The sequence below is a fragment of the Triturus cristatus genome, chromosome 1_1, assembly GCF_964204655.1.
Source record: "Triturus cristatus chromosome 1_1, aTriCri1.1, whole genome shotgun sequence".
NCBI lineage: Eukaryota > Metazoa > Chordata > Amphibia > Caudata > Salamandridae > Triturus > Triturus cristatus.
The window spans coordinates 225,465,513-225,482,688 of record NC_140579.1 but is presented as its reverse complement, the minus strand read 5'-3'; the positions used below and the strand labels follow the sequence as shown (position 1 = coordinate 225,482,688).

Below are 17,176 nucleotides of genomic sequence, written 5' to 3'. Positions count from 1 at the left end.
AGAAAAAACAAAGAGGGATGACGATTTGGGAACCACTGTTACTCTGGATAGAAGAGCATAGTCAAGGATAAATAATATATTTAAGGGAATAACTCGTAGGAGAAAGTGGATGTATGAATCCCTTTCTCTTTTTCCTTCTTTTCTTTTATTATCTTTCTTCTTTTTTTTGGCTATTAAATATACACGCTATGAGACATGAATTCTTCAATGTTTATACTAAAGGGGGCTCAACAGAAAGTGTTTCTTGACCTTGGTCTCCTAGGGGGGAGGGGGGATGTGTATTGTATTAAATTGTCAAAACGTGAATAAAAACTATTAAAAAAAAAAAAAAAAGTAAAGGGATGGGTGGATGGATGAGTGAGTACATTGATAGGTGGATGTTCAAGTGAAAGGATGACAGAGCAAAGGGATGAATGGATGAGTGAATGGATAGGTGGATGGAGGGGGAAAGGATGGCAGAGTAATGGGATGGATTGAGAGGTGGAGGGACAGATGAAAGGGATGAATGAATGTGTGGATGAAAAGATGAGTGGATGGATAGATGGATGGATGGATGGCAAGGTGAATGGATGGATGGCAGAGGGAATGGATGAATTGGAAAATGAATGAATGGTTGATTGGATACCAGAATGTATAGACTGATGAATGGCAGGATGGAGTGATTTATGGATGGTTGGCAAAGTAGATGGATGATGGTTGTATGGATGGACAAGTGGATGGCAGAGTGGATTGATGGATGGCAATGTAGATTATTTCATGGCAGAGTGGATGAATGCACCGTTGGATAGCAGAGTGGATGGATTGCTGGATGAATGGCAGAGTGGATAGATGGTAGAATGGATGGATGGAAGAGTTGATGAATGGATGGATAGCAGAGTGGATGGATGATAGATGGATGGCAGAGTGGATGGTTGGATGGCAAAGTGGATAGATGGATGGATGGATGGCTGGCAGGCAGAGTGGATGAATTGATGAATAAACGGCAGGATGGATGGCTGGCAGAATGGATGGGTGAATGGGTAGATGGATGGGTGGGTGGATGGATGGACAGATGGATGGACGGATGGATGGATGGATGGACGGATGGAAGAGGGGATAGATGGATGGCAGAATGGATGTATGGATGTCAAAGTGAATTGATGTATGGCAGAGTGGATGGATTGCTGGATGAATGGCATAGCGAATGGATGATAGAATGGATGGATGGCAGAGTGGCTGGATGATGTATGGATGGTAGAGTAGATGGATGGATGGCAGAGTGGATGGATGGATAGCAGATGGATGGGTGGATGGCAGAGAGGATGGATGGAAGGTAGAGTGGATTGATGGATGATGGAGTGGATGACTGGATGGATGGCAGAGTTGATGGATTGATGGGCGCCAGTGGATGGATGGTAGACTGGATGAATGACAGAGTAGATGAATGGATGGATGACAGAGTGGATGGATGAGGGCAGAGTGGATGGATGAATAGGAGTGTGGGGATTGATGGCAAAGTGGATGATTGATGGGTGGCAGAGTGGATGGATCGATGGGTGGCAAGAGTAGATGGATGGCACAGTGTATAAATGAGTGGATGATGGATTGAATTTTGGATGGAAGAATGATGGATGCTAGACTGTAAAGGTGAAGTGTTGGTATCAGTAGGTGGATGGAAGGTTGAAAGAATGAATAGATAGATGCATGGCTGTAAGAGACAAGGAAGCTGTTCTAGGGAGGGTTCAACACACTTACTTTGCTTGCTTGGAGGGATCAGCACTTTTGTTCAAATTGGGTGCTACTTTAATTTTCTGGCTTGTTCATCAGGTGGGTGGATTAAGACTTCTCGTGAAACAATCTTTGCTGTGTGAGGGTTATGAACCTTCCTTGCAGCACAAATGGAGACCCTGGTGGCAAAACAGGGCAAAAACTGTGCTAAGACCGGCCCCTTAATGGAGTCACGTGCTGGTAGCAGACTCAGACATAGGGGTTTCCAAAAGAAACCAACCTGTGTTGATTTCAGTTTCCTTCGTCTCCCAGTGTCATCTTCTTACAACTTGACCGGAGAGTTTTGTGATGTAACAAACATTTGTATACTGCAAAGGGAGAGAGACATGCAGTGGGGGTTACTAGGGCACAGAACACACGTGCAGGATACATTGGGTATCTTCATGCCTTAAATGGTTCTCCAGGCCTTTAAGTGTGCTGGTTCCTGCTGGGTCTAAGACCCGACAGTAACTAAAACAGACTTTGAAATGGGTCCCATTCAGGCTGTACGTTGAAGTGCTTAATTGTACTGCAGTCTGTTTGACTTCTTATTAATAACTGTAAATACCTTAAGTATTGCATCTCAGTGATGCAATTCCTGTTTAAGTTCTTTTTTTTGTCTTGCATTCTATTTTTTTAAGATGTTATGTTTCTGTAGTTTTTTTTGTAACAAAAAATGCTGTGTAGTGCATATTTTGAGCCGCGCAACCTCCAGATGTCGGAGTGAATTCAGATTGTAGGAAGCGTTTTATGATGGGGAACGATTGAGAGCTCTGTAGTTGAGGCTGAAGGCAGTGCGAGTTCCTCACAATGCCTGTCAGTGGCTCTTAGAGGAGTGTAAGCTACATGCACATACAATCCTGGGCCTCTCTGTAAAGTGCACAGAGCGATATCTGTCTATGTGCCAGTGGTAATTGTGGGAAAGAGTGACCTAGACAGATAGAGGATTTAGAAAAGAAGAAGGGCGAAAAAAGGGCATAAGTGTCTAACAGAGAGTCTGTAGAAGAAAGTGGTAAAAAAAGAGAGCGCGAGTGTCTGCGACACCTGAAGGCCACTATCCCTTTCACAGACCTTGGTAATGTTTAAGTTGTTATTTATTTATCTCATACAGCTAACAAACAGTCACAAAGCCAATAGGGCTGGCTTGTTTTAGCCATATGTGTTTGTTGTGTGACAGGCCTGGGTGCAATTACAAAAAACTTAACAGAGAGGCACCAAAATACTGGTCAGCGTGCTCGCTGTGTGATGCACAGGATTTGAGTTTACATGTTTTATGCCATGCCCCTAGTTACAGCATTAGAGATTTTGGTGAGCCCTGTGAGTATTATTGAAAGGCCAAATTTCCTATTTTTAATTAGCTAACTAATCATGGTATCCCGTTTCCAAAGACTCCAATTTTAACTGACAAGGGATCTGATGCAGAGAATTATGAAATTGTTTGCCCAGAACCACATAACTGAAATAAGGAAGATGGAGCTAAAGCTTAGTATTCCTTGTTGTTCCACAGTTTATGACTCAATTACAAATCCATATCTCATTGTTTTTACACAACTAAATCCTTGTTTTGCCCACAGTAATGCAACGAGGGAAATTCATTAGTCCAGTCATTTGGGATCATGTGTGTAACAACAGAAACAGAAAGAGGAGTGTAAGAAATTGGATTATTAATTGAAGTGGGTGACTATCCACCTCAAGGAATAAGCATGACCCTTGCAAAGGTGAACCCTCAGCATCACTAAATTAACCTGAGGTCAATCCCCTGATAGCTATGGCACAAAGCAGACAGACTTAATTTAGGCAATTTTAAAGTATATATATAAAGTATTAAACAGTAATAAAGTCGGAATGCAAAACAATAAAATCTCAAACCAAGTGCGAATGACTCCTGGGCATGCCCTAACCAATGGGATAAACATTCCCGGGCCAGTCTTACCTACTTTGACCATTTCCAAGATGGCAGAAGTCTTCGGCCACATTAATCTTGGTCTCTGAAGACTGGGGTGTGTATGGGGAGTGCATTATGGTAATCCGAGTGTTCTCCCATGTGTAACACTGAAATCCAGTTTGGGGCTATCACTCTACCCCCAATAGATCAGTGTTTTGCAGCAACCAGGCTGTACACAGGCAGTAGATACACAACAATTGTGTTGGCACTCTGCTTCCTGCCCGCTGGCGTGTGCAACAAGTGTTATACATAAAACCCTAGCAAATCTGTCAAGCAGGATTTAACACTCCAACATCATTTGACACTATAATGTCAAAAAAGGCCACGTGTGATTGAAGCCTGCCTGGCTTTGGAACAAAGGAAGGCTCCTACTCAGGTGTCAACTAAAATTTGCTTGCGCAGGGGAGGCCTTTTTGAAGTGTGCTTCAAGTGTAATATTTAAAATCCATGCAGACTTGTCAAGCAGGGTTTTAAACTATAATGTCAAAAAAGATGCTCACATCCCCACCCTGCCCCATATTTTGTCAGGTTCAGAACGGTCATCTCTGCCCATTCAGGTCAGCCTATTGTCTTCTCATTTCCCACCCATTCCCAAATGCAAATGAACTTCCAGTGGTTTAGGCAGGGAAAATGGTACTTTCTAAAAGTACCCTTTCCTTAATATTTATCAAACATCTAACTTCACTGAATTGGATTTTTAATAATTTAAAAAAATTGTTGTTTGAATATGTAGGTATTTCCTAACCCGAAATTATCATTATTAAATGAAATAGTGTAACCACCATGTTTTCCTATAGAACAGCCAGCCTTGCTTAAGTGAACATAACTTTTGGGGGGCTTTTTAACTGTAAGGACATTTTTAACATTTAATCCCGCATGTCCCACTTTTAAATACCATGCATCCTGCTTTATGGGCAATAAGGCCTACACAGGGGTGAATAATAAATATTTAAAAGGAAGGTTTTGACCAGTCAAAAGGTGTTATTTTGACAGGTTGAATTTGCAGTTTAAAACAGTAAGAGACAGGCTACAAATGGTAGGCCTGCAGTCATGTTTCACTGTCTCTATAGTTGGTGGCTTAATGGATGCTCCAGTCCACTAGTGACGTTTATCTTACAGGCCCTCCATACACATTGTGGGCACCTGCATGTACATTAAACATACCAATCAGGGGTATGCCAATTTCACCATGTTAAAAGCGGAGCTTAGACACGTTATCACTGGTTGGCAGGTGCACAGAGTCCTAGAGCCGTCAAAAATATAGGATCCAGCAAAAGATGCACAATATAGGTTGGCCCTCCAGAATGGGCAAATTTCCTACAAAAGGGTGTTTGCAACACACAGCAATAAAAGTTTTGATTCTGTTGGATGAATGAGGTAATATCTTGGCATGTCTTTTGAGCACACAGAAAAGCGAATAGCAGCATCTTCTTTAATTTGGCAGGCAAACTTTACAAATTGGGTGGCAGCTTGAACTATGTCATTAAAATATTTAAAAGTTAAACAACTATCACACCTATTCTAGTATCATGCAGGTATGATTTTGTTGCTAAATGATCAATTGTGAAACCAGAAGACCTAAATTTAAAATTACAGATTTTGCACTTTACACAAATGATGTGATTCTGGATAAATTGCTTTGCCTCCCTAGAGCTCAGTGCCTATATATGCCAAAATTAGAATAGTTTGGAATGCTTAAAAAAACAGAAACATCCACAATTAAACACTGTACATAAAGAAGAGGTTTATGGGTATGTCTTCCAAATTTAACACTTATACAGTTGTTCTCTTCTCCTTAGTGTGTCTGGGTGGTGAGCTTCCTCTCCACCTTTTTCCTGGGTCTTCCCTATGGAGTGGCTGTTGGTGTTGGATTCTCAATCCTGGTTGTCATCTTCAACACACAGTTGTAAGTATTTAATATCCACCAAGTTCCAGTCATCCACCCAGTCGAAATCCATGTGTCATCTCCGACTTATATCCTCATAATTGAGCCCGGGACACACATATACACTTATAAAGATTGAGTTAGGCCACTTAGGCTAGACCTGGGCTCAGCCCATGTCCTCTTAGGCAGGTTTACTTTATAGCATAACACCCATTGTCTTAAAGTTTATTTGGCGACCCTACAAAGCAGCCTGCCGTTTGCAACCAGCAAGAGGAAAATATGTTTGGAGTGTGTGCTTTAAACTAGCAGTGCATGAATGTAATTTTCTTTACACTGGCATAATCGCACATAATTTTCGCAATTTCACATTACGCTTATTACGCAAATTTACCGAAATTAACCCACTATGCCTGGCCCCTTAATTAAAGACCATTCACACAAAATCCTATTGAGGAATCTCAGGAACAATACGCACGACCAGAACGCATCTGCTGTTGTTTGCAGCACTTGTGATTTTTTCCCTTTTACTTTTCTCTCAAAATGCATTATTGCAGGAACGCAGTTTGCACTAAAAAAAATAGTGCAAATGCAAAATTTGCATTTTGTGTCATTTTGCGTAATATTTCAAATTTTTATGCAAAGAATATCAAACAATTTTCACTCACCCATAGGATAATCCCTTTGGCCAACTTTTGTAAAGGTGACAAATGTGCAACTTCACAAAATGGAGGAGTTGCTTGTGGGTGCAGCAGTTTAAAAAACTTTGATGGAGAATTTTCCAGCAAAAACAATTTTGCAGAAGCATTTTCCTGCAAAAGAATTTGCTCTTCTGTAGTTTTTTCGACACAACTTACACTTTGTGGGATTTTCAACCCACTTGGTTTTTATAAAATCTTGCCCACTTTGCGAGCTTGGAAAAGTTTTTGTTCCTTTATTCCCCAAAGCTTTTGAAGTCCAACATCGCATGCCCCTACTTTAAAATGTATCCTACCCACTTACTTTTTCAGTCACTGATTGAAATGATTTAGGGTGTGCCCGGGTGTTGCAGGTTTCTATGTTGGTGTGCCACGTTCCTCAAGTTGTGTCACTCGAGCACTACTAGAGAGAGCTATCCTTCTACTTCAACGTTTTCGAATATAGTGTTTCATAGCATCCTTTAATGCCACTTTCCACGTCACATATGTCCATATGCATGACATTGGAGGGTTTAAGAACTTGTAGACATGGGTTCGCACAACAGTGACTAAAATTCGCTGAAACTCTGTATGACGTATACCAGAAATTAAATCATCTGTTGTCATTGATAATACTGTGATTGCGGTCAGCCTCAAAAGGTACTGATATTGTCAACCTCGGAGGGATGAAATTCTGAGTCAAAATCAGGGTTCTAACGCGGTTTTCATGTTAGGCACACATTTGGTGAGAACATTTATAAAATCCACAAACTAGATAAGACAGGTGTGTCTACATGTCCCAAGAACATACATACATATGCAAATGAACTCTAACATGTTGAGTTTAACACTCAGAGCGTCTAGCTGAATCTAGTTGTAATTACAGATGTGTGAACTTCATTTGGAAAATGTACAAATATTACCACCAGGCAGGGGCTTGATTATCGGCTATAACAGCACTAAAAAGTAAGAATCAAAAGGCTGGAGATACTGTTAGCGGACTACTCTTTTAAACCCACATCAGTGTGGTTGTGCTGCTTTATTTTCTGTCACACTGACTCTCGAGCAGAATGAGGCATTGGTAGCTAAAACTGATCTTCATTCAATAGTCCTGATCATTATTTCAGATAAAAAAGGTCCCTGAATCCAAGGATGCCCTTCTGATGTTGGCTGGTGTTGATAAAAGTGACCACAAACGTCTACCCGTCAGAATTATGCACTTGTTGCTAGTTGAGTGAAATACCATTGCGCTAAATTATTTACCACAAGAAAAAAATCATGTGCATTGCAAAGAAAGATAAAGAGCTACAATTATTAAAGGAGTTCCCCCATTCCATAGGCAAGAACCTCTAATGAGAACTAAGGGTCTGATTTCCTATTGTTCGAGATATTATGATTTAAAGTATGGCAGACAGGTTACTCCATCTGAAACTTGACGGATATCCCGTTCACCGTATTACAGGTGCATTATATCCAATAGCATTTTTAATACGCTGAAAGGGTTATCCATTGCGGTTCTCACAGAGTAACTTGTCCTTTGAACTCTAAATTAGGCCCTACAGTCTGTAGGCAACAGACTCAGCTGATTGGCTACCCTGCAATATGGACCATCTTCCACACACGCAGAAGATTTGTCTGTCGTTTATCAATACAGCTATAAAATTGCCATTTGGGGATTGCAGATTGTGGGATATTACTCATGAAAATTAGGGTATGTGAGCAGACAGAAGTAAAGGAGGCTAAAGGATCATATCAAAATCTTGATATAATTAATTAATTAGATATGGACATGCTCATTACATAATGCACAATTCTGTGTGTTCTACCTTTGCCAATGATAGCCATGCAGCAGGTGCATTAGGCTCATCCTCCACAACTGATTACTTTGGTTGTGTTAACAGCCCATAGGAACTTTTTCAGGAATGCCAGATACATCAGAAGTTGCTGGGCTCAAAATGTAACAACGAAAGCCCTTTACCACCAGTTTCCGGGTGCGTTTTCTTACTGTTGAACCTAAAACTCTGCACCAAGTACCCGCTTTAGGACTCGACCCTCATGATAGCATCGCAGAGTGATCCAAGGCTTGCTCAATGAGGAAGTGTGGGGTAGAAACTCAGAACTCAATCAGACACTTAATAACTCATTGTCTGCCTAGTGCTTTTACATAAGGGAAAACATTTACTTGGCTTCTACACACAATGCAATATCATGCACAAAAGTCAGGGGGCAAAAATATAGGGCCTAATTCAGAAAAGTAAGCTGAGAAGAAAGTATAACTTTACGACTTTTGGTATTCGCAGAGGGCATTTACTACTCGTAAATGTCCTTTGTGAATACCAAAAGTTGAACTTTATGACTTTTGGTATTCACAAAGTGCATTTACGAGTAGTAAATGCTCTTTGTGAATACCAAAAGTCGTAAAGTTAGATGTTCGCCTCATTTTACCTTTGTTAATCGGGCCCATAGTATATTGTTAATAAAGTAGCCATTGCTCTGTGGAGGAACCAGCTAATGTTTTTGGGCGCTGTTCCTAGCAATAAGGTGATGTGAAATACTGTAAATGCCAGCAAGAGTTCATTGCCCGTCTTAGGAACACTGCTGAGTACTTCTGCTTGCCTCCAAATTGTCATGTGTGTTAAGGCCTAAGAAAATTGAACATCAACAGAAATGTGCCCAAAGGAACTCAAGGTGGAGGCACATGCTTGACAGAACTATGCAAAGGACATTTTCTCCACCCTACAATTCTGTGTACCCCTACCTCCTCTCTTCTTTCTATGTCACAGCTCTCTTTTTTTGCCTCATTGCTCACTTTCATGTCCCTTCCTCCCCATTTATTGTCCAGCCCTCTTTCCTTCTCTACCAGATACCTCCATATTTATTGCGTTCTTGTCTCCACATTTTATCTCCACTCCTTTTCTAGGGTCCTATGTCAGTTTCTTGGTTGCACTATCCCTTCCATGTCTCATCCACTTTCTTTTTTGTCTGGTCACTCTCCTCCTTGTCTCCTCACTATTTCTGTCATCCATTTTACTTCTCAGCCCTACCTGACTGTGTGTTGTAATGAAGGGCCCCATGTCTACTTCTAACTCTTCCACTCCCCTAGCAACCATTGTGGAGCTGCAGGACCCGTGTGTGACACTTCGAAAAGGCTCTGCACCCCTCCCAAAAAGGAAGTAGGAGGGAAGACCATGAAAGGAAGGAAAAGAGGGTGCAAGTATTAATGTAAATCTAAAACAGACCCAGATTGGTCAGTCTGTTCTAAAATATCTACTCGGGTCAAAGCTCAATACCCAGGAACCTGCTCTAATTGCACAATAGCTGGTTGGCCCTCTATTCCAAGTCTGTGACTCTATTAAGGCTATTACACGGGTTGGGCCAAAGTTGTGTACCTACAATAATTGTACAGGTTGGTGTTTTTCTGTACATTCATGTGCATTAGACACAACCTCATGTTTTGAAATTAGAATGCAACTACCCCCTTTCAGCTATAAAGAGGAACTAAAACTGTTCCAGGAGGCAACATCTATATAAGTGTTTTAGCCTCACTTAGCTCCTTAAGCAGACGATGAAAGAGAAAACACGTTTCGCCAAGAGAGCTAAGAAAAGCATTATTAAGTGATATGGCAGGTGATATATGGGTTTCTATTGGTGTTTGGACTGTTTGTCTTAAACTGCATTCAATGCACTTCTTGATGCACTGCGTTAAAATTACGGAATGCGGAAAGCGTCAGCCGTAGGTTTATTATTGTTAACCATCGGGACTGTGTGTATCGAGTCTTCTAAATCAGTTTTTCCTCTTCTTTCTCTTTCCCAAGTCGGAATGGCTCTGCCCTAGGACAGATAGCTTCAACAGACATCTACAAAAATCCCAAAGTCTATAACAAGGTGAGTCTGTCTCCTACATGTTTTGTTCGGTGCTTTACTCTTCTCTCTCTCACTGTCCCCAAGTTATACACTTGTGCGTTATTATGTTGAGTTGATAACCGGACGGCATGGCCTTGAAGTGTCATGCAGGTAGGGTAGAGTTAGTCACTATTACAGGGGTGATGTGATAAACTAGTGCAAAGACTTAGGTACTGTCCCTTTCTTAGCACATCAAACTAGCCACTTGTCTGCTTCTTTTCCCTATGTTGATGGATCTGCAACTGAGCACATCCATTAGACCCCCAACCCCTGTGTACCTGCCCCACGATGGTTGTACCCGCGCTGTTTTACTTGCCGCTAGAGCGGACCATATTTTATCGTTTGTCTGTGCTTTTCCATGAAATGTGTGCTATTGAACTAGGCCCCGGAGTATGCTATATCTAAATGAGCATGAGGTCCCTCTATACATATTTTCTCTTGGGTGCATAACTGCACAGTGGATCTTGGGCATGTAATTTCTCGGCGAATCCTGGTTTAAAAAAGATTAGATTTAGGGGTGGGTGGTAACAGGACACGGGTCAGAAATAGCCTAATGTCCCGTCAGGCCAGCTCTCAGGTCCTACCACCTTTTCCAGAGCTGGAGAAAGCAGTGCGTTTCAGACAGCAGAACTATTCGCAGGCTGCATGTTAGACCTGGCACCATTGGCGTGAGTCTCCCTTCCATTTTTCGCTGTGTCTCCTCTGTTTTTGCTGGTTATAGATGCTCTGGGCGCTGTGCCACTGCCATTCAGTGCCACAGTACGAATGCTCCCTTTGTAAAGATGACATTGGTACATCCATGATTGGCTTATTTGGTTTACCTGTTAGTCCCTAGTAGCGTGGACTGTGTGTGCCCAGGGCTGGTAAACCGAATGCTGCTGGTGGGCCTGCAGCACTGGTTTGTGCCACCCACAGAAGCAGCTTGTAAAGTGTGTCTCAGACCTGCCACTGCAGCGTCTGTGTGCAGTCCAGAACTGCCATCTTGGCTGTGAAGTGCACCCACTTCCCAGCCCCTGAACCTTCCCTTGGCATCCTGTAAGCCACCCTTATGATAAAGTGCATTGTATGTGTAAGGTAGGACATGCTCTGATGTGTGTAGCATGTCCTAGTAGTGAATTACACCCAATTTCGTTTTTCACTACTGTAAGGCTACCTGTTCTCCATAGGCCAGAATGGGAGGTCTGGGCTATTACATCCTATAGTCCTAACTGACCCACAGAACATGGTAGAAAAACGAATTTAGTATGTCTGAGCTCAGAATATTAAAATACATCTTTTAGTGAAGGTTATTTTTATATTCTGTGTTTGAAACTACCACTTTTAGAGTATAGGTACTTTCTTGCCTAAGCCTTCCAGTGTGCTCTGCTATTATGTGTATTGGCTGTCTGGTTTTGGAGGGACAGGGCAGGCTGAGTCAGACCTGGGTTGAATAGAGAGATCTGCCTTGGAGTGAGGGGAGGGGTAGCTCCTGCACTTGAATAGGGCTGTGCCTGGCAAGGTGAATGCTGGCTCCACCTCCCACTGTGCGTCTGAAGGCAGACCCCCTCTTTTTGAAAGGAAGGATGCAGCCTGGTAAACAAAGTGCTCCAGGGCTGGGCAGAACTGGTTCTGGCTGGGTTCAGAGACATGTGACTCCTAAGAACAAAGACTTTGGGGGTATAAATATTTGTGCCCCAACCCCTACAATTTGTATTGCTCCTGGACAACAAGAAGAACCTCTGTCCGTGTGACTACAGGAATCTTCAGGAGAAGGACTGTCCTTGTGCTTGTGTGCTGTTTCTTGGAGTGGCCTGCAGTGGTTACTACTGGACTTGGAAGAAGAGGAAAAGGACTTTGAAGGAAGTTTTATTTTGTGGCTACAGCAATCACCCAAGGGCTAGAAGAGAGCTAGCCTCCTGCAGGAGTCTCAGGCACACCAGGCTCCACCACCAGCCTCCTGTGTCCTCCCAGCAAGGATTCATATCTGCAGGTGAGGCTCCTGTGAGTTCCAGGGCCTCTAGTTCTACTGCTGAGAAAAGAGTGCTGAAAATCGTCGCTAACCCCCGTTAGCGGGCCGCTGCACCTGGTGAGCGTGAGAAAATTCGGCGCTCTGCTGCCGCCGAGCGCTCGCTAACCCCGAAGATTATCGCATCACCCATCAGCGGGCCTGAAAACGCCCGCTATCCCGAAGATTATCGCATCACCCATCAGCGGGCCTGAAAACGCCCGCTATCCCGAAGATTATCGCATCACCCGTCAGCGGGCCTGAAAACGCCCGCTATCCCGAAGATCGTCGCAGAGCCTGTCTGCGGGTCTGAAAACGCTCGCTAACCCAAGTTATTGAATCGCCTATCAGCGGGTCTGAAAGCGCTCGCTAACCCAAGGATTGTCGCATTACCTGTTAGCGTGCCCCAAAGTGCTCGCTAACCCCAAATCATTGCATCAAGCTCATCGCAGCGCGGACGCCGAGCGTTCGCCATTTTCCCTGCATCGCATCAGGATCGTCTCTCCCTCGCGGAGCGCCATTTTCTTTCATCGCAGCAAGATCGCACACGCAACAGGCTCGGTGCATCATCCTCCCTTAGCGGCAAGGATTTCATCGCATCACCGGCTTAGCGTGAAGAAGTTTGTCGCTTTATCCTGCCTGCAACCCAGCGCATCATCCTCCCTGGCGGTAAGGATTCAACGCATCGCTGGTTAGCGTGAGGAAATTTATCGCTACAACCCCTTAGCGACATTTTTGTTGCTTTGCTACAGAATCCAGATACCTTGTGAGTAAAAGGGTCGCAGAGACCACTGCATTGAACTGAACATCATTTTGTGCACCTTGAACTATTTTTGCAGTATTTTTAAAGTAACCCTATTTTTCTGGTATTGTGGATTTTTTACTGTTATTGGTCTTGTGATTAAGTCTATATAAATACACCTATTTTTTTTAACTACTTGAGTGGTGTCCCTTTATAGTGTTCTTCACTGTGTTACTGTGTATGGTCATAAATGCTTCACACACTGCCTCTGAGATAGGCCTAGCTGCTCGTGCTACGTTACCACAGGGTTGAGCAGGGGTTATCAAAGGGTGTAGGCTGCTTACTCTGACTTAAGAAGAAGGGTCCCTACTTGGACAGTGGCCAGCCATTGCCAACTAGAGACCCCCATTTCTAACACTGCACCAACAAACGTACCCTCCTGCAGAACATCTCTCTGCTGAGCGGGAACCGGAAGGCTCGCCTTCTCATGCCATATCAGCTGTGTTGTTTCCTGTCAGCAACTGCCATGCAGACAGCAAGGGCATTTTTATGTTTGTTTTCCAACAATAAAGTCTCACTTTTGAGCTTTATCTTTGGAAGCGAAAAGAAAATGCCAACTGGCCTGCAGTGTCGCCATGGCACGGCGCTGTTTGTTTTCACGGAAGCTGTCAGAGAAAACTTTTAGATATGGCGGGTCGATACTGCGGAGTCTGGGGAAGAAGTAGCTTCTCCAACTTTAGGTGAGGCCCTAATGCCTCTCGCCCCTACTTCTGCTTTCTTTGAGTGGAAGTTGAGGAAACTGCACCACCTGCTGTGCGATGTAGAGTTCCCTTAATGAAAGGGGTCCTGTTTTTTGCACCTCCTCATATGTTGGACTGCATTACTTTTTGCAGACCTGGGTTTGGCAACTCTCTACTAAAATGGTAAATTTTCACCAACCATGTCCCGTTACCACCTACTTTTCTTTTTTATAGTTCTTTCTACAGCTCCCATACAAGATAAAAGTCCTCTGGGGTCTTACTGTGTTTGTGGAGCTACAACATCCCAGCGTGCATCTTCCCCCGATTCCAACCGTGCCCCACCCCTGCCCCGCGTCGTACCTGCTTGCTTGATAATCCTCTGTGCATGACGATGACCTCTGACCTCTCTTACAGGTGAAGCCGGTCGAGGGGATTAAGATTGTGACGTACTGCTCCCCGCTCTACTTTGCCAATTCGGAGATTTTCCGTCAGAAAGTCATTAAAAAGGTAAAAAGCTGCAGTTTGTCTCCTGTCTGAGCGGCGCGGTGGTAACCCCTCAATCGTTCCCCATGAAAGGATGGCTTTATAGCCCAGGGAGAATCGCATTACAATAAAAAGAGGATTTGACGGAGGGCATATTAAAAACGTTCATCTGAAACCTGGCCATTTTGTGAACTAGATAACTTAATAACAATCCGAACATGTTGCTGCCTAAGTTGCATGCTAGAACTGAAATATAGAGTTACAGTGGAACATGATGTCGGTGCCAAGTTGTTGGACTTTAAGAATCCAGTCTAAACCAGGGAAAGGCACCAATGTCTCAACATCAAAGTCTAATGACAGACGTTCAAGCAGAAGCCGGGTCTTCCTATGCCCAGTCTAGAAGACATACCTGAACCCACAGCAGAAATAATGGCCTTTCCAACGAAAAACGCAATTTTTTGTGCACATTCCGCTATAATGTGCCCGAGATTGCAGTACACAGCAGTATGTAATGCGAAATTCCATATTCTTCAGTATAGCACACCACTTACAAATGGCCTTCCTTTTCACCAGTGCATACATTACCTGTGCAAGCCTTTTATCCTAACCGGAGATGTAGTGCAGTCTACCAAAACAGGCGTCCACGCATATTAAATATTGTGAAGAAAGCAAAAGTCCTTCTCTTCTAGCACTGTGGCTCTCACTTGAGCATGCTCACGTATTACCACAGTGTATGATAATGCATATGGTCTACCAATGTAGGCATCTCTTTTGCATATAAGCTGTACTCCGATTATAACAAGACGCCCTCTCTTCTCCTTGCGTAGACATCATTTGAGCATTCCCATAAACCCTTAGACACTATGAGATGGTTTCAGGGGCGTATGAGATTCAGGGAGAGGGGTATGAGGGGTGAATCTCAAATTTCAAGTGTGAATCTCACATGTCCCTACTAAACAAGCATTTACAATGCAATGGTCTCTGCATTGTTAAAGTTAGAGCTATTGGCATTGCTCATGACATTATTTTTGTTTATGTTTTTGTTTTTAAAACATTTAAAGAAACAGCATTGTTATTTACAATGTCAATAGCTTAATCTCTCTCAAATACGAGACCTATTGCATTTGCACCCACACACAGAGCCACCCACACAGAGCTATTCACATAGCAACCCACACACAAATAGAGCCACCCACACAGAGCCACCTACACAGTTACCCACACACAGACAGAGCCACCCACGCATAGAGCCACGTACAAAAAAAGCCACCCACACAGAGGCACACACATACACACATAGAGCCTCCCCCACACACCCACAGAGCCACCCACAGAGCCGCAATGTGTGGGGCAAGCTGCAGGGGCCTCCTAAGGAGGGCCCTGGCACTTATATGTTTTTTACTTCCATATATATATTTTTTTCATAAATTAAGCACTGTAGTAACCACGAACTGTTCTGAGCATCAGTATGACGGTTCTTCTTAAATTCCTGAGTCCGGCCACAGATAAAAGGATCGTGACTTCAAAGGGAAGTGCTCAGAGTTCAACCCCGCAGCTAGGAAGAGTGGACAGCAACTGGTAATTAGCTGGATACTTTCTCAGACATTTGTTTGCACAGTCATGCCACGTGCTATTTATTGTGCCCTTGGGTCTTATCCTAAATACAGTTTACATCTATTTATGAACTGCCTGTTTCAGCCATGAAGTCTTCTATGTCTCTTTTTGCATGCTGTCAATACAGCTGGGTATTTCGTTATATAACTGTTTGCATTTACCATATCACCCCCCATTTCCGGCGTAAATCCGTTTATGAATTGTACCACCTATGGAGTTTCTATGCCTTTTTATTCATTGTATTAGTTTTAATTACAGTTGCACTACGCTGTTCTCGCGTTGATGAATTGGATTGTTTAAATAATGTATGATTAAACTTGAAGCCTAATTCAATACATTAATGTGATGTGGGAGACGGGCAAAACATAAGAACACCAAAATGTGTAAACGAATAGGTAGACAGGAAACCTGGTACCTCAGTTGACAGACACAATGCCACCGCTCTTGTGAGATATCAGTCTTCACTTGCCGAACAACAACTGTGAGTAAAGACGTGACCCCAGTGCTCTCATCGACGGCACTTAGAAAGTTTCTATTATCCTCCGAGGATTGGTGATAGCAAGAAGGTTGGAATGGGTCGCGACTCTGCAGTATCCCGGACGAGGCCTGTTAGTACATGTCTCAGCGCAGCAGCGTTAGCTGTATAGATCAGGTGCAGGTAAGCTGCCCACTTACTCTCCCCCATGTCCACGACACCGGCTACAGCCTCACTATGCTTACCTGAAAGTGGTCAGAGAAAGGCTGTAACCGCGCTCCGCCGCCATCTTCTCATCAGTAGTGAATGTGAAACACCAGAGAACCCAGCTCCTACCGCGTGGAAATAGATAGAGGACAACAAGGAAGTATCAACTCGAGAAGAAGCAGCCTCCATATTGGAAAAGCATTTACGTTCATGCCCGTTACTAAATCCTCAGCATGTCCGTTTTGATTTTTCAATAATATTAATAAGAATCTTCGAATTACTATATTATACTACTTTATTAATTAAAAAAACAAAACATACATTTGGGTTATAGTTTCCAACCCCACTACATGCATATATTCCCTCGAAGACAAATACAAAGACATGGCTCACCTCATCGACTCCTGTGGGTTGGCCTCGTAGCACACAGCACAGACATGTTTTGGCAACACGACCTCAGGGGCTGGAGAGCCTGATACGCCATCACCGCCTTTCTCCGAGGTCAAGCAGAAATGCCTCGGAGAAACGCAGTGTCGTTTTCGGAATCGGGGGCGTGTTTTTCTTTCTCTCCTCTTGCCATTGGCTGGAATGTTAACATTCCAGAGGAGAGAAAGAATCGAAAAAACACGCCCCGAATCCGAAAAGGACGGGGCTTGTTTGGAGAGACAAACCTCTTCTCCAATGGCTGACCAGCATTTAAGAGGCCAGCCAATGGAGAAGAGGTAAAAAAAAGGGGCGGGTTAAAGCCCCACTCCGAAACATTAAATCTCGGAGCGAG

General features: G+C 43.4%; 1 protein-coding gene across 1 annotated transcript in view; it reads left to right on the top strand.

The window, feature by feature from the left end:
* Window positions 1-17,176, top strand: part of SLC26A9 (solute carrier family 26 member 9) — a 162,034-nt gene that overhangs the window by 95,308 nt on the left and 49,550 nt on the right. The window contains exons 12-14 of the mRNA XM_085625264.1: window positions 5,491-5,597; window positions 10,066-10,135; window positions 14,034-14,126. Coding sequence (XP_085481390.1) covers window positions 5,491-5,597; window positions 10,066-10,135; window positions 14,034-14,126 — 270 coding nt within the window. The remainder of the gene's footprint in view (window positions 1-5,490; window positions 5,598-10,065; window positions 10,136-14,033; window positions 14,127-17,176) is intronic.